Below are 25,433 nucleotides of genomic sequence, written 5' to 3'. Positions count from 1 at the left end.
GCAACCCGAGGCAGAAATAACATAATACTCCTAATGTTGCTACTTTTTTTTGTTTCTAAGTGAACGCGCTGCTCCTCCTCAGTTAGCTACGCTAAGCTAATAGACTTCCCCATTGATTTGTACAGGCAAGCCTTAATTTCGGTACTATTGTAGCGGGACAGGGAATACGTATGCCCACGTAAACCCGGAAATTTCCATTTTTTTTAAAGGTGGACTTCTCTGCATTTTCTTATCACTATGTACTATTATTGACGAGGAAACCGGTTTCCTGTGGAGAAGTCATGCCTCCGGAAGTACTTTGTTTCCACGTGCCCGCTTCTATTTAAAAGGAGACTTGATGGGCGCGGCCTAGGCCCCGCCTACGAGGCACGTCCTTTAAAAGCTCCGTGTGACGCTATCGCGCGGCGACTTCATCTTTGTCAGTGAACAAAATGGCGCCGTACTGTGTCCTAGTCAGTCGGTTACAGGTGAGTCTGGTACCCGTAGACTCGGTTATGGGCAGAGCAAGCGGTAGAAGCTGAGTGTAGCTGGCGGAGTCGGCAGTGGGGGTCGAGGCCTGCGCGCCCCTCGCTGCTCTTCGGGCTCGGCCTTCCGCTTCCTCGCTGTAGGTCAATGTGTCCCCCATGCCGGTCCCGCCTGTGACTCCCTGCAAGCGAGGAGGGATGTTTGCTTGGCAGTACCGTAGAAAGCCCTGGCATGCCAACACGTGTACACTAGCGAAGGCTTCGTGCTGTCTCCGGGGCTGGTGTGCTGTCTGGTGGGGCCCCGCTCAAGGTGAGGGCAAGGTTACTGGGGTTCTGCGCCGCTGCTGGCTTCCCTCCACACTCGGCATTTATAAACGACGCATTGTACCGTTATGCATGCAGCCGTATTGATAGATGGATTTTTACACACGGTAGGTGGCATAGGAATTCACTTCTCAGCAATAGGCCTCTTCCCTGTGGCTCGTTTCACACAAATAGTTCCCCAAATTTTACGCTACAAATTGTGCACAGAACTTCTTTTGGGTAGGTAGGACTTAACCTCTCTAGCCCTACAATCCTGTATACACTCTTATTTGGGCGAGCCACTCAATGGGGTTTCCTTCTGAGTAAAAATGTAGAAGATTTTGCTGTAAAACCTAAGCACCAAATAGTCAAGCTGTAAATGTTAGATGTATTGCTACTTTTTGTAATGTTTTGTAATACCTTTTGTTAAAAAAAAATTGGTTTGTTTCAATCAACCAAATAGCTCAGGCTTAGGCAATAGATGGACATGCATAACTTTGTTTGTATGCTGCCTTTCCGTAGTTCAAACCATGCTCAGGACAGTTTGCGACATAAAAAATACATAATTACACACATAACAAAAGTAGACACAAACAATAAATACCAAAAGTTCACAAATTAAAACAATTTCCACATAAATAATATTTAAAATAAAGATACCAAAAAAAATTGATTACAGCAGCAACCCCACTCAACAAAACCCCCTAAAAAGTACCCCAGTCCAAGAGTCTGTTCAGCACCCTCAACTTTTGTAGCTGGAATCAATCAGGATCCTGCCCGCCCAGGCCAGGTGGGTAAAGGCCTGCAGGGCAGGGAGCAGGTCTTCCAGGACTCACAGCCAAGATGGACACCAACACTGCAGACAGGATGAACTTGAAGCTAAGATTGTTGGTTTATGAAAGAGATACCATGTGCATAAGGGAATACAGTGGTACCTCAGGTTAAGTACTTAATTCGTTCCGGAGGTCCGTTCTTAACCTGAAACTGTTCTTAACCTGAAACACCACTTAACTAATGGGGCCTCCTGCTGCTGCCGTGCCGCTGAAGCACGATTTCTGTTCTCATCCTGAAGCAAAGTTCTTAACCTGAGGTACTATTTCTGGGTTAGTGGAGTATGTAACCTGAAGCGTATGTAACCCGAGGTACCACTGTAATACTTACATTGGGGCCTGAATGGTGCTTGTTAATGGGTTCTGAAGACTCAAGAGATACTGTTGCTGATACCAGCCTGTATGATACCAGCTTTTATTTTCCCCGAGTATAAGTGGGACAAATTGATTTCTCGGCTTCATATAGCCCTACTTCATATAGCCCTCTTCATTCTCTCTACTTGTTGAAAAGTCTGCCTGCTTTACCATAATAAAGAACGTTGCCCAATCCACATATTCAACATTCATTTTCCCTGAAACAATATCTTCCAATATCTTCCATTGATATAAAGTCAGGTCATATTAGGGACACTGAAGATCCAGTATGCAGCATACTGGAAACAGTTATTTTCTTTACCAAAACTAGCTCCCTGCACAGTGATGTTTTGTTTCCCCCCACTCCATTTATCCCTTAGTCACTTACATTGAGTAAGAGTGTATGGAGGGGACACACTGTGATTATTTCTACTCAAGAGGGCTTGCATGCTACTTCTGAACAGTCAGCCCCGAGGGAGGAATTTGTGCTGGATCTTCTAGCTGATTGGTCCATCAGCTGCCAATCAAGTATAAACCCTGCTGCTGTAGGTGGTAGATCATCAATGAGCACACTCTTATACTGTTAATGGATACAGGCGGTGACCATTTCACATGGGAGTTCAATTCCTAAAATCCATGCACAACAGCAGAGCACGTATAAGCTCAAAAGAACCCGTGTCTCAGTGATCTTGCATCAATTGGACATTTCTAAAATGGTTGCCGCCTGTACAGAGTTCCCTTTAAAAGTACTGGGAAGCTGCTAGAAACTAGCTGTATTGTGACTATACTACACAGTCAGAACTATACCATATATAGTAGCAGTGTGTGGGAAAGCATTTCTGTTTTGTTCTGGACAGTTCCAATTTTATTTAAGAAGCAAGATACTGTGGAGGTGGCAAGCAGAGAATAGAATTGGAAAAGTAACAGCTGTGTCAGAGTTTTGAGAGGTATATGCTAACTTCAGGTAGAAGGAGACATTGCACACCGATAAGCTAACAATGGAACGAGGCTTTCAAGACCAACTCTGAAAGGCTGCTGTGGGGACTGAAAATTCAGTGAAGTTTTGGGTTGCATCTTAAGATTAAAAGCAGTATTTAGAGTAAGGGTGGCTAACCTTTGGCCTTCTAGATGTTGATGGACCACAATTCCACTTATCCCTGGCTTATTGGACATGTTGACTGGAGCTGATATGAGTTGGAGTTCAACAATATCTGGAGGTTAGCCACCCCTGTTTTAGGAGGCTTTATGTACAACTAGGGGAAAAGTTTGAAGAGGAAAAGTAGAACACATACTTGTGGGGGTGTAATGTTGACATGTTTACAAAAATGCCACTGTGGTTGGCCAAGGACCTATGACTGAACTGAGACTTAATCCTGTGACCAGTGGTAATGGTGCTGCTTAAACACCTCTTTCCCCTCATAATTAAGCTATCTACCTGGAATGTCTCATGTGCAAATTCTGTTAACATGAATGTCACACTAATTTCAGTGGGATTGTGCAAGAGGCATTCCTCATGTATTGTGCTTTTAGTCATGATGGCTTTGAGGTAACATGTGAACTGCTCACTCAAAATGCCAATAGGAGCAGAAAAATGAGTGAAATCACAAACATAATGTTGCCTAGATTTGTATTTTGGGTTATGAAGTGAACAGTTTTCCAATTGTAGTTCCATTTAACTAAAGCAATAGGCAGAAAATCTAAAGTAGAGTCAGTGTTTTTAATATTCCGCACAAAGTGATGAATCTCAGAGAAGTCAAATTGAGGGTTGGAGTCTTGAGTCACATCCTTTCTCAGTAGAATTTTGTACTGAGATTTTTCAGGACAGATTTATGCAAAAAATTGTGAAGGTGGATGACCATCACTTGATCAGATTTGAAACTGAAAGCTGTTTAAAGATCTGCTGACTTCTTCAGTCATACAAGGACATAAAGACAGCTTTGGCTACAATCCTAAGTACCTTTACTAGGGAGTACCATTTGACTAAACAGGATTTACTCCTGAATAAGCATTATTAGGATTGCAGTATTGTGTTTGTCAGTCTCATATTAAAAATAGTCTTAAAATTTGAAAGCTGGAAGCTTACTCGGGGATAGTGACAGCAACTGACAATGGTGCTAATCTTTGCTTGACAAATAAAGTTTGTCTATACACGCAGTGGTTGCCTATCTCTTACTTGTGTGCATGGTGCTGTTGCAATCAAAATTCTGACACTTCTTTGCTGTGAACGGTGTTTCTAGATCTCCAGTGCAATCAATTAACTTTTCCCTGAAATCATCTCCCCTCACAATTTTATAATTGTTCTGTTTTATATTTGTATGTGCATTTTCACCTCACTGTGACCCTGTAAGGTAGGCTAGTTTTCAAGAGAACTAACTAAAAGCTGGCAGCCTAGCTTTATATTCTGCCTGAACATTTATGATTTTAACGTGGTCTATCTACACATGCAGCAGAAGATGATAGTAGTAGTAGAGCATTAAAATGGATTGTACTACTTCAGATTGGAGATGGGGAACATATTTTTTAATGCTTCCCCATGTTAGGGGTGGGAGAAACACTCCCCACAAGTAGAAAACTAGGCTATGAGTATTTCTTCCCCTGATTTACCAGTTTTTCTTTTTGCTGGGACATTTTATTTTATTTTATTTTTTGCTATTCTGCCACTCCTCTCTCCTACCTTTCTCTTATCAGCCTTTGCTGCAAACTTTGAAGTGTGGACTTCTGGCAAGGATTGGCACTGGGTTGGTCAGTGCTGTTTGGAAAACTGGAGAGGTGCTGTTAGAGTGTGCAGAGGTGTACTTACTGCAAGCTTGAGATGTTTAGGGAATGGCTTAGCATATTGGGCCTTGAAAAAAGAAATTATTCGCAAAGTGGTACTTCTAGTCTTGTAGCTGCAGGTGCTCCCTAATCTCCAAAATCCCTTTTGGAAGCAGCCAGTATCCTGTTGGCGGTAGCTGGTGAAAGCTGCTGGAGTTATCTTGCATTTGACATTCTGTGGCTTCCAAGTATTTCTCATATTTCTCATTGTAAGGTCTGCATTTCATTGATGGTGACAGCTAAGCACTCCCTTGTCTGTTTATTTCAGCAAGCCTTGAGTAAAGGTGTTCGGAGGTACCATGCCTCTCGTGTCCTGTGCCAGAGGGCCAAAGTGGCCATGAGTCAGTTTGAACCCAGTGAATTTGTGAACTATGAAAAGCTTGAGAAAAACATCAACATTGTCCGGAAAAGGTAAGAGTTGAGCTTGAAAAATGTCTTATTAAATGGCTGGGAGGAAAGTAGTTATTACAAAAATATATTTGTATGCAAAATCTTGTAGTCGTAGTGGAATACGGAATATTTCTGAACAGCTTTCATGTATTGAGGCTTGAATGCATGTGGTGGCAATTTTTTTTAATTTCAGTTTCTTTCCCCTTTTCCTTAAAAGTGGTTCAGTTCAAAATATCAGAAAAAGATTTAGGCTTAAAGTCTTAATTGCACAGGTTATTTTAAAAAATGCTTGCTTATTTCTATTACTTCATTTTAAATGCTGCCATTTTAACTGAGCACTCTAAAGTGGTGAGTGAACTTGTGGAATTCTGTTGTGGGGGGCATATATTTAAAAATATAAAGCTTCTAGAAATACCTTCTATTATGGATAGTCATTTTTGCATCTTTCAAGCTTTTGGTAACCAATCTGAGTATGAAAATAATTGCATTAACTGGTTCCTCATGAGTAGTCGTGGCTGCGAAGCTTTTAGGATCAAAGCAAAAATGACCATTAAGTGCTCTCACCTTCAGAGCTGTGAGGTAATTATCGCCATAGATCCCATAAGTCATCCCACCCTACCTGTAGCATCCAGGAAACCCAATCAATTCATGCAAGCTGTTATCATGTAACTAGTTGAGATTTTAACCCAAAATAGAAGGTGAATACGTGAATGAAAAACCGCTTCAAAAGTCATACAAATTTGTATTTATTTTACAAAAGGGGAAACATCTCAAATGAGAATTAGAGATGCTAAATAGAACAATTAAGAGTCAGTTCTGGTATAACACTCCTGCTTTTTAAACCCTGGTTGAGCAAGCAATTGTGGGACGCAGGATTCTCTGCTTTCCGTCATGCCCTGAATCTTCTGGAGCAAAATTTCTCTTGTTAGCTCTAACATTCCCTTGTTAGCTCTAACATTAGAGTGTATGCAGCATCAGGATCGACTATTTCTGGCCATTAGCTCCTGAAGCTCTTTCCTCTAGCAACATACTTGCGTGTAGCACCTGACAATGAGCCTTCACCTGTGACGGAACTGGGCTAAAGTAATGGGCTACAATGGGGTGGAGAACTTTTGACCCTCAAGTTGTTGGGACTACAACTCACATCATCTTTTGCCCTTGACAACACTGTCTGGAGGACTGTAGTTTCCCTACACTGGCGCTGCAGACAGGACCTTTATGAGTCTCATGTTAACATTTTGAAATATGTGACGTGGTTACAATGAAGGAGCTGAAGACATAAAGTTCCCTGTTTCCTTCCCAACAGATTGGACCGTCCCCTTACCCTGTCAGAGAAGATTGTATATGGCCACTTAGACGATCCTGCCAAGCAGGATATTGAGAGGGGCAAGACATATCTGCGTCTGCGGCCAGACCGTGTAGCCATGCAGGATGCCACTGCCCAGATGGCCATGTTGCAGTTCATCAGCAGCGGGTTGCCCAGAGTGGCAGTGCCCTCGACCATCCACTGTGATCACCTTATTGAAGCTCAGTTGGGTGGCGAGAAAGATCTCCGAAGAGCAAAGGTCATTTATTTATATTTTATACCAGCATTTTATTTCCTGGAAGCTTGCAGCCAAATAATTGGCTTGTTTAAATCAATATGTGAAATTTCTTCCTTTTTGTCCTATGGGTCACAGTGCTGCAGTCTTATTAGCAGTCACTGGCAGAATTCCCGTTTCAGACCTAGCAACCATTTTGCATGAGGTTGCATCTAAAATGGAAGTTGGGACTAAACGGATGTGGTGATATAGAGCAAGAGCCTCTAAACTACCATTAAACTAATGTTAAATACAGGGAAAACCTTCCTAGATTCCAGCAAGCCATGAGGATCCTGCATATTTTAATGTTTTCCAGTCTTGCCCTTTAAAATAACTTTCCATCTTGTCACTTCTTCCTCTGAAATGTTTACCTTAGTTTCCCAAACAGTAAGACTTAGAGCAATACTGCTGTAGTAGACACTGTTGTAGTTATGATAAAGGTACCTCATGTGATTTCTTGGGTTTGAAATGTTCCAGCTCAAGAATCTTTTTGCTCTTTAAGTCAGCAAAGTAATATCTGGAGAGTAACCAAAAAACCATGGGAAAGAAGTGATTTTTTATTATTTGTTCTGCATTTGGACTATTGCATATCAGGTTGAATAATATAACAAATGTGCCCTCTTGATTCATAGAAACAGATCACTGCAGGATTTATGGAGACAATCATCCTTCATGCATTATAATCTTTGGCGTTGTTTTTAATTGGCTCAGCCTATTACATTGGTGGGATCAGACACAGCATCTCATTTTGCATGTGTCTCAGAAGAATGTACATACATATATATGTGTATTCTACAGGAAGAGCATGCAGTGTTTGGAAAAGAGTCGATTATTATACAGTTGTTTATATTTGCCATAACAAAATTGAAAAGAAAACGGAATAGATTTGTATACAACTCATGCAAGCTATACAGTTAATCTCTGGATGCAGACCTTTTTTTTAGCACACAACAGACAGGTTTGGGTTATTTATCATGCCTGTCAACATATGCCTAGGAAAATTATAACTTATTGTAAATTGCAACCAGCAGATTAAATAAATACCTAACTGCTTGGTATCTGACTGGGATGTCATTCTCAAAATAAAATATCTGTCCAGAGTAAAATCGAGGAATTAAGGTGAAGAGTGGGGTGGCTGGCCACTTAACTATTTGGGGTAGAAACCATACCAAGATCTTTACAGATGCACTTCATTTTTGTCTGTGTACAAACAGGACATTAATCAAGAAGTATACAACTTCCTAGCCACAGCAGCTGCCAAGTATGGAGTGGGTTTCTGGAAACCTGGATCAGGAATCATTCACCAGGTAAACTCTCTCTTCCTTAGCAGCAAGAACAGAACTTTAGTACATATGGTTTAGGAACATAGGAGGCAGACTTGCATTGTTTTAGACCGTTGGTCTGTCCAGCTCAATATTGGCCACCTTGACTGGCAGTGACTCTCCAGAGGTTCAGGCAGAAGTATTTCCCTGCTCTACCTAGAGATGCTTTGGCATAGCCCATCCCCTCCTTGAGAAATAACTCTCTCTACTTTGTGACATCCTTTGTGTTGGCGATTTTCAATCTTTCAATATGAGAAGAACATGCAACTTTTTTCCCTGGACATGTGGTCCTGAAGGGTGACTAATATGTGTTGCTCTGGACAGATTTTCCAGCTGTCCATTCAAGGTCATGCCGATCCGAGTGTAATTTGATATTTTGTTTTCTAGAACACCATTGGAAGGTGTGTTTTTTTGGGGGGGGCGGTTCCAAAATCCAGTATTTTTTTCCCTTGTAGTCTCAAATTTATGAGAAAGTTGACAGGTTAGAATTGCAGAGTTGGACACTGCACCATGTCCCTTGCATGTTTTTTTCCTGCTGAAATTCATTGTTGAAAGCAGGGACTTGAGAAGGGGCAGCAATGGATTTGTGCTCTCCACAATTAAACTGTGGCATTTTCTGTGCCAGAACTCACCCACTCTCTTAATGTAACATTAGTTTTCCTTTGGCCTGGTAGAAAGGCCTTTAATATATCCCATTAGATTTGACCTTGAGGTTAACTGGTCACAGTATTTTTTGAGCTATTTGTATTCTTATAATTAACTATGAATTTTTAGAGAGCAGGAGTTCAAGGGGAAGCTTAGGAGCTGGAAGCTTTTAAATTCATCTGATTGTGTCAGCAAGCTCCTCTTGTGTCCCTTACTGATGGCTTCTTTCTTCCCTACCCTGATGAGCATGACTCATAGCCAGCCCAAACTGATTGACCCTTCTAAATCTGCTTTAGTACTAGAAAAGTTTCCAAACCATTTTGGTAGTTATTACGTCACCTTAGAGTTTGTCTACATAAATCTCTCCTCCTTTCTCAGATCATCCTGGAGAACTATTCCTATCCTGGTGTTATGCTTATTGGCACAGATTCCCATACCCCCAATGGTGGTGGTTTGGGTGCAATCTGCATTGGAGTTGGTGGAGCTGATGCAGTTGATGTCATGGCAGGAATCCCCTGGGAGCTCAAATGCCCAAAGGTGAGACAGTGGAGCATATAAATGTTGTCTCCATGCAGACAGTTGGGATAGGTGAACAAGAGGGTTATTTCTAAAGGAAAAAAGGGGGGATTTTACAATATCAAAATATGCTGGTGTAAATGTATATATCTATTGCTTGCAAGTGGAAACTCTGAATTTCCACTCTTCCCTTTTTCACGCTGATGCCACTAACTTTAGTTAAGCATACCTGAGCTTAATAGCAGATAATGAATGTGAATCTCTGCTCCAAGAATCTCTCTTATATTTAGAATAAGGATTTTAGGAAACAGCCAATTGAGAAACTGAATCTGCATACTTATTTTTGGAAGTGACTCTTTCTGCTAACTCATTTTATTTGGTTCTTCAGGTAATTGGTGTAAAACTGACAGGTTCGCTCTCTGGCTGGAGCTCTCCTAAAGATGTGATCCTGAAAGTGGCTGGCATACTTACTGTGAAAGGTGGCACAGGAGCTATTATAGAGTATCATGGGCCTGGTGTTGACTCCATCTCTTGCACAGGTAGGAAAAAAGCACCTTAGATCTAGAAAATTTTGGACCATGAAGGTTTGGGAGCTGGTGGTAATGGTCAGATCAGTGACTGAGGATGGAAATAAATTGTTGGTCCTTGGGAGTGGAATTGGAACACAACAAGCAGCCATTGGCTAAGTAGATCAGCAGTGTGATGCAGAAGAATCTGTGTATTAATCCTTAATTTAAACATTAAACATTATCGGTACAGTAGTACTATAACATAGCAGTTGTAGCAATATGCTAAAGGTAAGTAAACATTTATCAGTTTCAGAATTAGACCCATAAGTAGTAGCAGTTGCCAAGACATTGCCATGTCCACCTCTACATAGCTCCAGGAATTGATTATTTCAGATACTGTATCATGATCTATTGAAATATTGCAGTGTTTAGCTGTGATATATCGCGATGTTGAAAACCAGATATCACCCATCCCTAGCCAGGAGTGGCAGTTTCATAGGTCTGATGCCTTCAAGTGGCTTAAATGAGGCTTGCTTTTCTGTAAATTCATGTCGTCATGCCCAAAAGGTGCTATCCAGAAGCGGTACACAGGTGGTTCTGTTTGGTCACTACCTGGGTCCTAAAAATACATGTAAATCTATAGAATATATTTTTTTAATAGTCATTGGTAGTAAAATGTGACTTGTTTTCTTGGAAAAGACAGTATTACTGCTATTAGAAGAGGAAGGAATTGCAGTAGAACTAGTGTATTATTCAAACTATCCAGTTTTTCACTGCATAGAAAATCTCTCTTTTTAAGAGAGATTTTCCTATCTAATGAGCAGTAATACCTGGCTCTTTACTCATAAGTAAAATGGTGGACTGTAGCAGGGCAGGTCAGTATACTGACTTGCGAATAGCTTTAATTACTTGGGTTCCAATCTCACTTGTGGTATGGATCACTTCTTTCAACCACAGGAATGGCAACTATCTGCAATATGGGAGCAGAGATTGGTGCCACCACTTCGATCTTCCCTTACAATAACCGGATGAAAACATATTTGTCCAAGACTGGACGAGCAGGTAAGAACTTGTGGAACAACTTCAAGAGGTCATACAAAACGGAAGGCATTTTTTCCTTTTCTTCACTGTTCTGCCTTGTGTGATATTACGTCTTTCATTTGTTGGCTGTTTGTCTCTTATTCTAATTAAATGGATTTTAATTTCCAACATACTGCAAAGCCAAGAGGACTTCTGGGAAATATCTAAGGAAATGAAGCTCTAGAAGACATTTCATTTCATGAGTTAATGGGATAAAGCAAATCATGAATTCAAAGGGTTGCTCCCTTAAATTGTTTAACTGAACAGAGATGGTAGGCTATTGAGAATAGGATGAGGGGTGGGGAGAAGGAGAATTGAACTGTGTCATGTCGTTTAACTTGCTGCAGAGTTGCAGCTTGTGTCCTTTCCTCAGTTCATGTTTGTTTTAGGCAAACATCAACTGGTCAGGGCTCTTGTAGAAGGTAACTTATGCTATGCAATTACAATCCTCTTAAGTAAATGTAGCTAGAATGAATTAACTTTATTGTTGATTAAAACATAACTGTGCCAGTTTTATAAACCACGACTCAGAGCTACATTCTCCAACCTGATGCCTTCCAGCTGTTGGTGAACTAAATCTCCCACCAGTCCCAGCCAGCATGAACAATGATCAGGGGTGATGGAAATTGTAGTCCAACAACATCTGGAGGGCACCAGGTTGGAAAAGTCTGGTTCAGATTATTGGAAATAGGCCATAACATATACCTGGTTTGTGTGGTTCCTCTGGCATGAGGAGAATGGAAATGTCCTTGTCCCCAGCCCTTTTGGGCCTGGAGGCACATTTTACAGAAGGAAAATGCTTAGAATCCCCTCCCCCCCCCCCCGAACAAGCACAACATCTACAGTCCCCTAAACAGATTTTAAAAAGGGGAAACACTCTCCCAAAATAGGCAACCCTCTCCCAACCAAATAGCTCCAGAAAAGCCCACAACTTAAATTTTAAAAAGAAAATGGGAAGGACAGGAGGTCTTGTTGGCTACTGAGAGGTGTGTCCAAGGGTTACAACCACATGGGGGATCTCAGATCAAACTATAGTTCCATGTTGTGGAAAAGCTCCATGAAGCTTGTTTCATTCAAGGTACCCAAAATAATGAAATACAAAGCCCAACTCAAATGATGAACCAAAATGCAAAATTGGGTACGTGCATATAAATTTCCAAATTAATATGCAATGTGTATAAATGTATATAACTTTAATCTCTTTACATAAGTTAAATGTACAAAATATGGTGAATAATTAATATCAGTCCAGTCCTGGAGAGCCCAGTCTAGGGACCTGTTCTTTACTGCTGACTGCCTTTTGGTTTATCTCCACTTGACCTCTGCGTTCAGCTTTCTCCCTCTCTGATTTCAGCGATTGCTAGTTTGGCAGATGAATTCCAAGAGCACTTGAAGCCGGATCCTGGATGTCCTTATGACCAGTTGATTGAAATTAACCTCAACGAGGTAGGATACACTTGTTATTTTTAAAGAAACAGTTCATGTAGGAGACCTAACAAGGGCATTTTAGATGATATATTCAAATGACATTGATCAAGAGATTTGACATAATTCCTTTCTAAAGTTTAGTCTATATATCAGTAGGGAATATTGACTTGGAAAGAAGACAAGTTATTGTAGCAACTTGAAATAAGGAAACTGCATATCTTGCTCACCTTTTCACTCCTAAAATCTAGCCTAGACTTAATTTTTTCATTTATTCTGCTCTTCATGGTCCATTCTTCCTAGATTTAGATTTCTCTTTTCAACTAAAAGTGCCTATTTAAGAAAAAAACATTTTAAAGTGCTTCTTCATGAAAATTTCCTGTCTTGCCATTGTGTATAAAAATTGTGTTCTTGCAATGTAGTGGTCATTATTCAGAACTTTCTCAACTACTTGTGACATTTTTTTTCCCTTCCTCAAGCTGAAGCCCCTTATCAATGGGCCCTTTACTCCAGATCTGGCACACACTGTAGAAGAAGTTGGTGCTGTTGCAGAAAAGAAGGGCTGGCCAGTAGATATCAGAGTTGGTGAGTAGCACTTTTCCCTTGTTGATGATTCTCCAGGTAGCTTTTCTCTCCACCTTGAAAACTGAGGTAACATTACTTCAGCTGCCTCTAAGCGTGATCATCATCATCATCATCATCATCATCATCATAATTTATTTATACCCCGCCCATCTGGCTGAGTTTCCCCAGCCACTCTGGGCGGCTCCCAATCAGTGTTAAAAACAGTACAGCATTACATATTAAAAACGTCCCTGAACAGGGCTGCCTTAAGATGTCTTCTGAATGTCAGGTAATTCTTTATCTCTTTGACATCTGATGGGAGGGCCTTCATAACTATCAAGCCATTTCCTGGAAGGAATGCTCTGTCTATCAGGTATACAGGTAGCTCCACTCTTGCATGTTGGGACTACAACAGAGCTTGAAGGTCCTCATTCGCTGTGGTCTAGAATATGAAGAACCCTCTTGTGACAAACCTGTTCTGTAAATATGAACATTCAGTATCCCACTAGGAGTCTTCATCCTAGCATGCTTGAGCTATTTCACTCTCAAATTTAATTCCAAGGGGAAGCCGGCTGTTTTTCTCTTTTAAGTGTTGCTCTAAGATACTAGAGGTTAAGCAGAGAGCCTAGCTTGGAAATCTCTGGCAAAATAAGTGCTGATATGTTACACATTTCTTTAATTTCTTTCTTTTTTTTAACAGGACTTGTTAAACATTTGGAGGTCTGTTACTGACTTTTCCATCTCATGTGCACAGGTCTGATTGGTAGCTGCACCAACTCCAGCTACGAGGACATGGGGCGCTCTGCCGCTGTGGCAAAGCAAGCGCTTGCTCACGGGGTGAAGTGCAAGTCTCAGTTCACCATCACACCTGGATCAGAGCAGATCCGGGCCACCATTGAGAGGGATGGCTATGTGAGTACTCTTGTGATGGCGCATCATAGCCAATGTATGCCTCCTGAAAGAGTTAAGATGAAGACCGCCACGTAGTTTTCTATTGGCTAATTCTGTTCTTTACCTTCTTCAGTCGAAAATCCTGCGTGACGTTGGTGGAGTGGTTCTTGCCAATGCTTGCGGGCCGTGCATAGGCCAGTGGGACCGGTAAGAGGGAATGCATTAAACTGATTTCCCATAAGAAACAAATCCTTTTACACTGGAAATGAAATGAATGCAGATAAAGCAAAAACTTGCAAGCAGAGATCATTCTCCCAGATCTCAAATGAACTGGTTAGGGGGAAGAAGATGTTTTAAATTGTTTTCAGCACAGCTTTGAGAACGCTGGTTGCAGAGCAATACAAAGCTTTGCACGTGAGCAGTGAACAGCTAGCTTCAGGTCTCACATTTTCTGTAGATCTTGACAAGCCTTTCTCGTTTGCTTGACTTTGCAGAAAGGATACGAAAAAGGGAGAAAAGAATACAATTGTTACCTCCTACAACAGAAATTTCACTGGTCGCAATGATGCCAACCCAGAAACACATGCTTTTGTAACTTCACCAGAGGTATAGTATGCATCAGGTTTATTCTACAAGGGGAGAGGTAGGCATCAGAAATGACCTGCTGCATTTCCTTTGGGAAAAAGATAAGTGGGCCTTTGAAAGCTCCAGAGCTCAAGCGGGGGAAGTATAAGAATTGTGGATAGCTTCCTTGTGCTTTAAAACCTAGTGGCCTACAAGTCTTTTCGAAATGAGACTACAAATAGTTGTTCACTTGAAATTAAGGTGAGGAGATTATGCAGTCAGGGTTGGTTTCAATCTTGAGCAGATAAGTCTTCCTTGTACCCTCACATTTCATGCTAATAGTAGGCTTTCCCTAACAAGTATTTCCTTGTGAGACGTCTGAATTATGGTAAAAAAAAAATAGATTGGAATTTTTAGAGTGACATGGGCTTAGGAAATGGGCTTCTCTCTCACCCATAACAGATACTTTTTTCAGATTGTAACAGCCCTATCACTCGCCGGCACTTTGAAATTTAACCCGGAGGTAGACTTCCTGACAGGTTCTGATGGAAAGAAGTTCAAACTTGTGCCACCTGATGCTGACGAGCTGCCCAAACTGGTAATCTTCCCACTTCTTGTCAAACTTGCTTCTCATCTTACATCACCAATTGGTAGGAATATTATTAAAGGCTGATGCATTGGAAACAATGTTTTTGCCTCAGTATAGTTGTTAAATATGAAAATGCTCTTAAGGTAGTGTGCAGAGCAGAACACGAGTAGTAATCCCACTGGACAGAGACTGTTGTCTTATCTGAGTGAGATAGATGTGGGAGGTGGGAGCAGGCGGTCAACAGCGATGGCAGAAAAGAGTTGAAACTAGGGAAGATCACATGATTCAAGGAACACCTGAAGATGGCCGAGCAGAGAGATGACTGATGGGGGAATTCCTTGAGATACCCTTTCTTTGTGATCCTGAAATACAAAATATGTGGCCTTGCATGAATACTATGAATTTGGGGTTTTTTCTCTTCTGGATAAGGTTGGCTTCCTCCTTACATCCCTTTGCTTTTAATAATAATTTCCTTCAGGAATTTGATCCAGGACAGGACACCTATCAGCACCCCCCCAAGGATGGCAGCAGCCAGCATGTGGATGTGAGCCCCACTAGTCAGCGCTTGCAGCTGCTTGAGCCCTTTGACAAGTGGAATGGCAAGGACCTTGAAGACATGTTAATTCTCATAAAAGTAAGGAGGGGAGGGAGCCTGGGTAGGGATGGGAACTATTAATTGTCCACTCACAGCTGGAATTGGGAATGTCTGCTTCCAGGGGTCCAGTGTCACACACTTCAGGGATGTTCTGAGGTATTCTGCTGGAGAGCTCCATACACACTGCCCAGGCTTGCACCCCGGGAGGTCACTTCGGTGCTGCTATCGCAGCAGTTTGGCTTCACCCCAGGAGGCATACACCTTTGTCTCTCGGGACAGACAGATGCCACCAATGTGTGATGCCTAAATTTCCCACCAGCGGAATCAGTCTTCAGGGTAGATTTAAACAGTAGAGCTTTTATTGGAAGATTTTTTAAAAAATGTAATTGTGTTACATATCCAAATGTTCTTGGCAACTCACAGCCCGTAATTTATAAGGTGGGTCCTTGAACTTTATATCACAAGCGCTACGACCCCTAACCACAGTATACAAGGATTAGTTCCACTGATAATTTTCAGCTAATCTCTTGTGATTATGAGGTTTAACCGTTTGCCAATTCAGTAGCTTTTAATGGAAGATCTAGGCAAAAGTTTAGTAAGTTGGGTATGGACGGGATTAAACATATGGAATCTCCACATTGGCATGAGAATCAAAGGATGCTAAGAATACGAAATTGGGGAACTGGAAACCCCAAAGCTTGCGGTGGTCCTCTATATAACTTAAAACAAATCAGAATAAAAAAAATAACTCCTTTTGATTGTATAGGGTTGTATCCAGTGTTAGTTCTACTCAGAGTTGAACCCTTGAAAATAATGACCATGAATTAGGTACCTTAATTTCAATGAGTCTGTTCCAATTAGAACTTAGTTGGATACTAGCACAGAAGGCAGCAGCCAGACTCTGACAGGAGCAGGCTGCTTGGCAACATGTCACTTGATGATGAGATAGCTGCACTGGTTGCCAATTTGCAGCCAGGCCAGGTCCAAGGTTCTTGTGTTAACCCACAAAGCCCTAAACAACTTTGCCTTCAAATACCTTAAAGGACCATCTGGTTTCTGATGGTGCCCAAGGGCTTCCGACTGGGCAATCTGGTGGTCCCACATACCCCTGAAGTTCAGCGAGCCTCTGCTGGGGACCAAAACCTATAGTGCAGCACACCCTGTCCTGTGGAAACCCCTAGCAGTAGAGGTTCAGTAAGAGTCATCCTTGCTTTCAGGCATCTTCTGAAAGCTATTATTCAGGCACGCCTTTCAAATGTGAGATTCTTTGCCAAGCGGCTTGTACTGATGTGTTTATTGTCGCGTTCTGTTCTTAAGTTGCATACCACCTTGCAATATTTTATATGAAAGTGCAGTTTTAAAATATATAACTAATACAATACACAATAAGCCCTTGAAACTGAAACATACCTCATGTTGTCAAAATTCTCATTCTTTATACCGAGTTTCTCTTAACTTGTATTCCAGGTGAAAGGTAAATGCACCACTGACCACATTTCAGCAGCAGGCCCATGGCTCAAATTCCGTGGCCATCTGGACAATATTTCAAACAACCTGCTGATTGGAGCCATAAATATTGAGAACGATAAGGCCAACACAGTGAGGAACGCATTAACCCAGGAGTTTGGACCTGTTCCTGACACAGCCCGTTACTACAAGGTGAGACTTCTCTAAGCACCACAGGGGTATGAAGGTGAATAGTTCCTAGCCACATTCTCACAAATAGCATTGCTTCCTTCTCAAAACTCATTTCTGCACTTTAAACACCATAAAGCAGGAATAAAATCTCCTCTCGACTGTCCTGCAATTGTATAAAAGCCACCGTATACTGTAGCTACTGTGCTTCAGGCACGATGTCCTGCAAAAAAAGGCTGCTGTTCCACTTCTAGACACTAGAGGATGCTCTGGAGCCAAGGACTCCAGTTGGTTTGGTCAGAACTTATATCCGGGGCCAAACTACCATCAACTGACCTGTAAGAAGGATCCCATGAGAGGAAGGAGAGGAGTCTCCTTTAAGAGGGAGGGTATAGGGTATAGGAATGTAAGTAATAATAAAGATTGCAGCTGGACTGTCCCCTCGACAGGGCTATCTGCTACTTGCTGCCCTGTCTGATGGCTCCATATGGCTTGTCACATGTTGGTTTTACTCATTGTGTGTGTGTTTAATGTACTGAAATTATTTGTACGTTTTATTGGAAGCATTGTACCCTGAAAAGCGGGATATTAAAATAAGAACCTGAGAAGAGTTCTGCTTGGACCAGACCAGAGTCCCACCTAGTTTAGCATCCTGTTCTCAGTGGCCACCTAGATGCATGTGTGGTCAGCCTGCAAGCAAGACATGAGTGCAACAGCATTCTTTAATGAAATATTGTTTGTTACAATGGAACTAATTAACTATGGTAGAATAAATTAACCAAACTAAATAAAGGCAACATAGGGAAAGGTCTGGGTAGGAAAGGGGCGTTATAAGTCCTTGGGTGCCCCCCAGTTTTAACCACAAGAACTAAGGAAGCATGTTTAGCTCTTCCTTTCTTTCTTACATGCAAAAGAAACTTAACTCTGTCCAGTAGTTTCCTATTCTGACTGCCTTCATGTGACTTGCTGCTACGATTCATGGCCTTCAGTCTTCTTTTCCTTCAAAAGGTTACATGACATCTTACTCTTATTCTCTGGCAATCATTCATAGCAGAATAAGATTGTCTTTCATGAACATGGTCTTAACAGTGAGTCTGTAAATGACTGTGGAGGCCAGTTCTGGATCCACACGTCCTTCCACAGTGGGGACGTAGGTTTCCAGGTGGGAGTTGATCATGGTGAGGGTTTGCCAAATGTTTCTTCCTCTTAGCACATTTCTCCCTTTTGTCCTGAGTTCGAGTGTCTGATAAGCCCTGGGATAAACCTTCATTCCTGCTTTGCCACAGCAGTCTCTTCTTTCTGACTACAGTGGTACCTCAGGTTACATATGCTTCAGGTTGCATACGCTTCAGGTTACAAACTCCGCTAACCCAGAATTAGTGCTTCAGGTTAAGAACTTTGCTTCAGGATAAGAAGAGAAATTGTGCAGTGGCGGCACAGCGGCAGCAGGAGACCCCATTAGCTAAAGTGGTGCTTCAGGTTAAGAACAGTTTCAGGTTATGTGTGGACCTCCGGAACGAATTAAGTACTTAACCCGAGGTACCACTGTACTAAATGTTTTGTGTGTGTGCATCTGCTTTGTTCACAGAAAGAAGGTATTAACTGGGTAGTGGTTGGGGATGAAAACTACGGTGAAGGCTCAAGCCGGGAGCATGCAGCACTGGAACCACGACATCTTGGAGGAAGAGCCATCATTGTCAAGAGCTTTGCCAGGATTCATGGTGAGTACCCCACTTTTTACAGAGCCAACCGAAGTGATACGGAGGTTATACGTACAGTTGGGTTTTTGTCCAAATCCAAACATTTGCTCCCTTAGGAACTTGTGGGTGCATACATGCTTAGATCCACATCTATGCACTAGTGGTTTTCTGTAAATGTGTATCACCTCTGTTTTACTCAAGATCCTTTCACCGTATAAGTCAAAACTTACATGTCCAAAGTGGAGAGTAATCAGCTTAGTTTTTGTTCTTTAGTTACATCAGGACAGTTCAGAGGGATTCCCTGGAGCAGAGCTGGTGTCACTGTGAACAGCCAGCTGTGGAAACCCTGGCGCATGTAGTGTGGCATCTGTCTTTGTGGTTGCCCTAAACAAAATTTAATAGCAAAGTGGTTGGGGGAGAAAGGGTATAGGATGATAATAGGATGTACTGGACTTCTTGCTGACAAACCAGACCCATAGGATTATGTATGATCTAGCTAGTTTTCTAGTTGTGGTTTTGTCTAAAAAGGAATGGGATGAATCCCATAGGGTGGACTGCCAGCACAATTCAGAACACTGAAAGTGGATAAAGTGTGCCAGATAATAGGGGGTTACTAATTTTGTGTTGAAATATTGAATTAAATTATAAGTAGTAGCATTTTATCTCTTTTGCAGCTTGCTGTAGTTTATTATTATTATTATTGAAGTGCAAAATGTTGGATGCTGCAACAGTGTGATTCTGTTTTAATCATGCTCTGAGTCATCTACTTTTTATGGCATTTGGTAACAGATTTAGACCTCTAAATGCTTATATCCAAATGGCTAATGGTACCGTCTGTGTTCACTGATCTCATGTATGGAATCCAACAATATAGAAGTTATTATTTTTATCTTCTCTCTAGTTTGTTGAACTCTTATTTCAGATAATTGTGTACACGTATTACGAGGAAAGAGGACCCTTCCATGATTATTTTGTTGTAAAGAAATGGTCCCCAATTCAGGGAGTTCCTAATTCTGGTGTAAACTCCTCAAACTATAATCCTAGGCCTTTAGACTTAAATTCCTTCTATATACTTTCTCCCTGAAAAACTGCTCACGTGTTCAGTGGCATGTTAAAGTAACAAAACTATTTCTATTGGCTGCACATTTAGAAAGCTGGAGTAATGCATACAAGCGGGTTAACAGTTCCAGTTGAAAATCTTAAATGATTTGCCTTTGGGATATAGAGACTTGCTTCCCTGTGTTTCTTCAGTCACATTTAATAATTTTGCTTGCTAGGATATCTGTTACTGCTTCTGTAGATGAAATATAGACTACATTGACAAATCATTCAGTTACTTCTTGCAAGAGGCTGCTAGAATGTGTCTTGAAAGTGTTCTGCTGACTGTTTAAGTCCGATGTTCTTAACAGAAACCAATCTGAAGAAGCAAGGTCTCCTGCCACTAACCTTTGCTGATCCAGCTGATTACGACAAGATCCACCCTGTGGACAAGCTCAGTATTGTGGGTCTGAAAGATTTTGCTCCTGGAAAGGTAATGGCCACAGTTTCTCGGCAATAGTCCTTCATCTCCCTGCTTTTCTGCTGCATATTTGTAGTAGACAGCTGTATATATCAGGGCTGTTGTTCCATTTGAGTAGATCAGCTTCTAAAGGAGGTCTAATTTTTTTAAAAAATGCAGTTCAGATATCCTGGATTTCTCAGAAGCACCTGAACAAGCAATATACAGTAATACCTTCAAGAACGTCCGCCTTGTCTAGTGTCCATTCCGGCGAACGTCCATGGCAAACCCAGAAGTACCGGAACAGCTTACTTCCGGGTTTGCCGCTCATGCATGCACAGAAGTGCAAACCGCTCCACGTGCATGCACAGACGCAGCACTTTGCCCTGTGTCCTTTTCAGCTAGTGGCCGGGGCTCCGAAACGGATCCTGGCTGCAAAACAAGGTACTACTGTATTAGAAATCTAGAATCTTGGCTAGATTGAATGGATGGACTTCCTTATTTTGTAAGGTATCCAAGTGCTTTTCTGTGCTTATGGTTCCAGCTTCTTCTTTTCCCATAAAATGGGGCAAATACAGTGGTGCCCCGCAAGACGAAAAACCCGCAAGACGAAAGGGTTTTTCGGGTTTTGCGACGCTTCGCTAGACGATTTTCCCTATGGGCTTGCATCGCAAGACGAAAGCCCATAGGGAAATCTCGGGGACCTTTTTTTAAATGCTGGCGGTGGGGAGCAAAGCCTTTTTCCCCCCTCCGGACTTCAGAAGAGGTCCAGGAAGGCCGGCGGGGGCGAAAGGCTTTGCTCCCCACCGCCAGCATTTAAAAAGCGGTCCGGGATAGCAGGGAAGCGCTTCCCGCTATCCCGGACGGCTTTTGAAGGCAGGCAGGGGGCGCAAAGACTTTTGCCCCCCCCCCCGCCCGCCTTGGGAAGAGGTCCTGGACCTCTTCCCAAGGCGGGCAGGGGGCAAAAGTCTTTGCCCCCCCTGCCTGCCTAACCGGGGGCTTTTAAATCGCCCCGGGACTGTCCGGGGCGATTTAAAAGCCCCCGGACGGCTTTTGAAGCCTCCCCCCGCCGCCCGGCATCGGGGCATCGTCCCGATGCCGGGCGACGGGGCGAGAAAGCCTCCCCCCGCCGCCCGGCATCGGAACCATGTCCCGATGCCGGGCGACGGGGCGGGAAAGCCTCCCCCCGCCGCCCGGCTTCGGGGCATCGTCCCGATGCCGGGCGACGGGGCGAGAAAGCCTCCCCCCGCCGCCTGGCATCGGAACCATGTCCCGATGCCGGGCGACGGGGCGGGAAAGCCTCCCCCCGCCGCCTGGCATCGGAACCATGTCCCGATGCCGGGCGACGGGGCGGGAAAGCCTCCCCCCGCCGCCCGGCTTCGGGGCATCGTCCCGATGCCGGGCGACGGGGCGAGAAAGCCTCCCCCCGCCGCCCGGCATCGGAACCATGTCCCGATGCCGGGCGACGGGGCGGGAAAGCCTCCCCCCGCCGCCCGGCATCGGAACCATGTCCCGATGCCGGGCGACGGGGCGGGAAAGCCTCCCCCCGCCGCCCGGCATCGGAACGATGTCCCGAAGCCGGGCGGCCGGGCGGGAAAGCCTCCCCCCGCCGCCCGGCTTCGGGGCATCGTCCCGATGCCGGGCGGTGGGGCAGGAACGCCTCCCCCAGCCGCCCGGCTTCGGGGCATCGTCCCGATGCCGGGCGGTGGGGCAGGAACGCCTCCCCCGCCGCCCGGCTTCGGGACATCGTTCCGATGCCGGGCGGCGGGGGGAGGCTTTCTCGCCCGGCCGCCCGGCTTCGGGGCATCGTCCCGATGCCGGGCGGTGGGGCAGGAACGCCTCCCCCAGCCGCCCGGCTTCGGGGCATCGTTCCGATGCCGGGCGGTGGGGCAGGCACGCCTCCCCCAGCCGCCCGGCTTCGGGGCATCGTTCCGATGCCTGGCGGTGGGGCAGGAACGCCTCCCCCCACCGCCCGGCATCGGAACGATGTCCCGAAGCCGGGCGGCCGGGCGAGAAAGCCTCCCCCCGCCGCCCGGCATCGGAACGATGTCCCGAAGCCGAGCGGCGGGGCGAGAAAGCCTTTGTCCCCCCTGCCTGCCTTCCCAGGGGCTTTTAAATCGCCCCGGACAGCGGAGAAGTCCTCCGCTGTCCCGGGCGATTTTAAAATGCCGCCCGCCAGAAGAGGTCGGGGGAAGGCGTTTTCCATAGGAACGCATTAATTGATTTTCAATGCATTCCTATGGAAAACCGTGCATCGCAAGACGAAAAACTCGCAAGACGAAGAGACTTGCGGAACGAATTAATTTCGTCTTGCGAGGCACCACTGTACAGTACTTAATTCGTTCCGAAGGTCCATTCTTAACCTGAAACTGTTCTTATCCTGAAACACCCCTTTAGCTAATGGGGCCTCCCACTGCCACTGTGCCGCCGAAGCACGATTTCTGAAGCAAAGTTCTTAACCCGAGGTACTATTTCTGAGTTAGCGGAGTCTGTAACTTGAAGCATATGTAACCTGAAGCATATGTAACCCAAGGTACCACTGTATTTTGCTGCAGATCAAAGCGTAAAATCTTGTAAAGGCAGACCTTTTTGCCCAGACTTTCCCTGACTCATAAGACTGGACCCTTATATTGCCGAATTCTGTATTTATAATGCTATGTTTGCTGGTTTGCCTTTTGTTTTATTGACACTGTTTTACTATTGTAGTTTTGTATACCACTTGAGAAATTTTGAAATATCCAGCGGTTCATAAATGCTTTAAAATTATCTGGAAAATGCATAATTTATTTTGGGACAGATTTTTGGGTCTTTTGCATAGAATTCTTGCATTTGAGCTCTGATCTTTACCCATAACGTCTAGCTAACGTTAACTGGATACATGATCTGCAATACTGTACAGATAAGTAGGCAAGTCATGTTTTATGTAGACCTGAGTTGTGAATTATGTTACCTAAATGGATAGTCCTTTAAAACAAAAGATATGGGTATCTCACCTCTTAGACTCAATTCGGCTTGCAAAAAAACTGGAAGAAAAATCAAATGCATTTTTTGACCAGAGTAACTGATAAATGATGCCTTTAGCAGTCTGACGGAACAAACTGAGATACTTAACCTAGTCCTAGACTTCTAATCACTCTCCTTTCCTTCATAGCCCCTGAAATGCATCATTAAGCATCCTAACGGGAGCCAAGAAACAATTGTTCTGAACCACACCTTCAACGAGACTCAGATTGAGTGGTTCCAAGCTGGTAGCGCACTCAACAGAATGAAAGAGCTGCAGAAGCACTGAACCTAGACAAGTACACACATCCAGTGGACCTGATGACTGTCTCTATAAAAGTGCAATTCCACTACGATTCTTGACAATTAATGTCTGTGATCAAATGTTAACTTAGCTTCCCCTTTATTAGAGTACTCACTTGCTGACATTAATGGGAGTACTCATTTTTGCATTATCAGGTTCTGGCTTCCATAGCTGCCTATGTTTGGTGCATTTCAGTTGTCCCATATTGCTTTGTATTTATATTTCCTGATGATTTTTCTGCCCGATCATTTCAGTGATGGCAAAAGGATAAAACATTAGAAGATTATTGTTCTTGTGGAAAACAAAATAAAGATTGTGACTGACTCATCTAGTCTTCATTTAGTATTCCTACTAGCACTCTGCTCAGCTTCGTAGTGGATATAGGCTGTAATATGTGGCTGAGGAGTCCATCAGGAGGCATACTATAAATCCTAGAATGTGGCCTCTATGTAGAGTCAAGTAGCTTTTGTGGAATCTTTAGTTTAGTTAGAATTTTGTTTGTCTTAAAGGTTTCAGTAAATATCTTGATATAGGGCGCAGCACCTGTTGCAATATTGAACCAATACAGTATTAAGATTTCCCAATTCCAGGGGATTTTACTCCCATTTGGCAGGAATTTCCATACCTATCCTTGTTTTACATATCTCTCTGCTCCTCTTCATGCTTTCTTATTTTGATACTTTCTTCAATATCTGGTTTTAAAAGGAATAAACAATTATACAATAAAATTGCAACATAATATAGCACACTAGATAAACCCGCTATCGGAGTTGTCCCCTGGCTACAACTATTTAAAAAGGGGAATTAATCCCCCTAGGTTAGAAATCTAACATACTTGCTAGACCTCTGCTGGAACACCCATTGGATACTGTAGCATCTTGGCTTTGGGATAACTGTACATTGGGGTGGCTGTAATTTCCCATTGAGAAAATAACAAGTTTGCAAAAAATCCCCACTGACAGCTAAGAATGATACCCATCCCAATTCTTCCTTCAACTGCAGTTAAATGTTTTAAAATGTAATGCAATTTTGAATTACTGCACAGAAAATGACAAGATTATAAAACCAGTACTGTGTCTAAATCATCTCTGAGGTCCCTCATGACCTGGGTTTAAGCCATCAAAAGCTGATTCATGTACAACAGCAAAAACTCAGGCTTCCTCCAACTCTGCCCTCCAGATGTTTTGAGACTACAATTCCCACCATCCCTGACCACTGGTCATGCTAGCTAGCGATCATGGGGAGTTGTAGGCCAAAAACATCTGGAGGGCCGAGTTTGAGGTAGCCTGCTCTAACTGACCCAAAGACTATTCTGGAGTGACCCATGTAGTTGTCATATTCAGAATTGCTCTGTGGCAGTTATATTAAAATCGGCCAGCTTTCACAATAGTTGCCACAACCTTACTCCTTCTGTAGCCAAATAGAAATAGTTCCAGGGTGTACGTAGATAACTGGATTGTAATTGATGCAGTGCACATTTCTTGAGTGACTTCCTCAAATTCTCTATACTCCCCTATGATCTGGGAATACTAGTTAGAATGCTATTATGGCTTTCTGATATGCAGGACTTAGATGCTCCATGCTTTTGGTCAATCTCACATTCAGTTGTTGCAAAACCACAAAGATGAAGTGCTCAAAATATAATACACACTGGGAAGCTGCCTAACTACTATATTATTCTTTTCCTGAGTTTTCAGAGGCCTGCGATAATGTGCCCAACTAATGGAGTAGGGATATCCCCCCCCCCACTGCAGCACTTAAATACAAATTATTCACTGCCATATTAAAAACAAAATGGTGAGCGTGAATGAGTCGATGCTCACTGTGCACTTCTAAGAATGGGTTTCCCTGCTTAACTAAA

At 43.2% G+C, this 25,433-nt stretch overlaps 1 protein-coding gene and 2 long non-coding RNA genes across 3 annotated transcripts in view; 1 reads left to right on the top strand and 2 right to left on the bottom strand.

The window, feature by feature from the left end:
- The window catches only part of LOC309379503, a 169,087-nt gene that overhangs the window by 34,059 nt on the left and 109,595 nt on the right, over positions 1–25,433 (bottom strand). The window lies entirely within an intron of this gene.
- Positions 315–23,899, top strand: ACO2 (aconitase 2). The gene is made up of 18 exons (XM_081928653.1): positions 315–467; positions 5,034–5,176; positions 6,462–6,720; positions 7,950–8,042; positions 9,081–9,239; positions 9,607–9,757; positions 10,685–10,789; positions 12,162–12,253; positions 12,712–12,817; positions 13,551–13,708; positions 13,821–13,894; positions 14,182–14,293; positions 14,727–14,849; positions 15,319–15,474; positions 16,903–17,094; positions 18,659–18,791; positions 20,180–20,301; positions 23,420–23,899. Exons 1-18 carry the CDS (start codon positions 432–434, stop codon positions 23,555–23,557), a joined length of 2,352 nt encoding a protein of 783 aa, XP_081784779.1. The 5' UTR covers positions 315–431; the 3' UTR covers positions 23,558–23,899.
- LOC309379501 lies at positions 17,775–18,742 on the bottom strand. The gene is made up of 2 exons (XR_014172516.1): positions 18,617–18,742; positions 17,775–18,373 (listed from the first exon to the last, which is right to left on the bottom strand). It is a non-coding gene; the product is annotated as an uncharacterized lncRNA (long non-coding RNA).

The sequence above is a fragment of the Podarcis melisellensis genome, assembly GCF_964234715.1.
Source record: "Podarcis melisellensis genome assembly, chromosome: 10".
Taxonomy (NCBI): domain Eukaryota; kingdom Metazoa; phylum Chordata; class Lepidosauria; order Squamata; family Lacertidae; genus Podarcis; species Podarcis melisellensis.
This window is presented reverse-complemented; position numbering and strand designations above follow the sequence as displayed.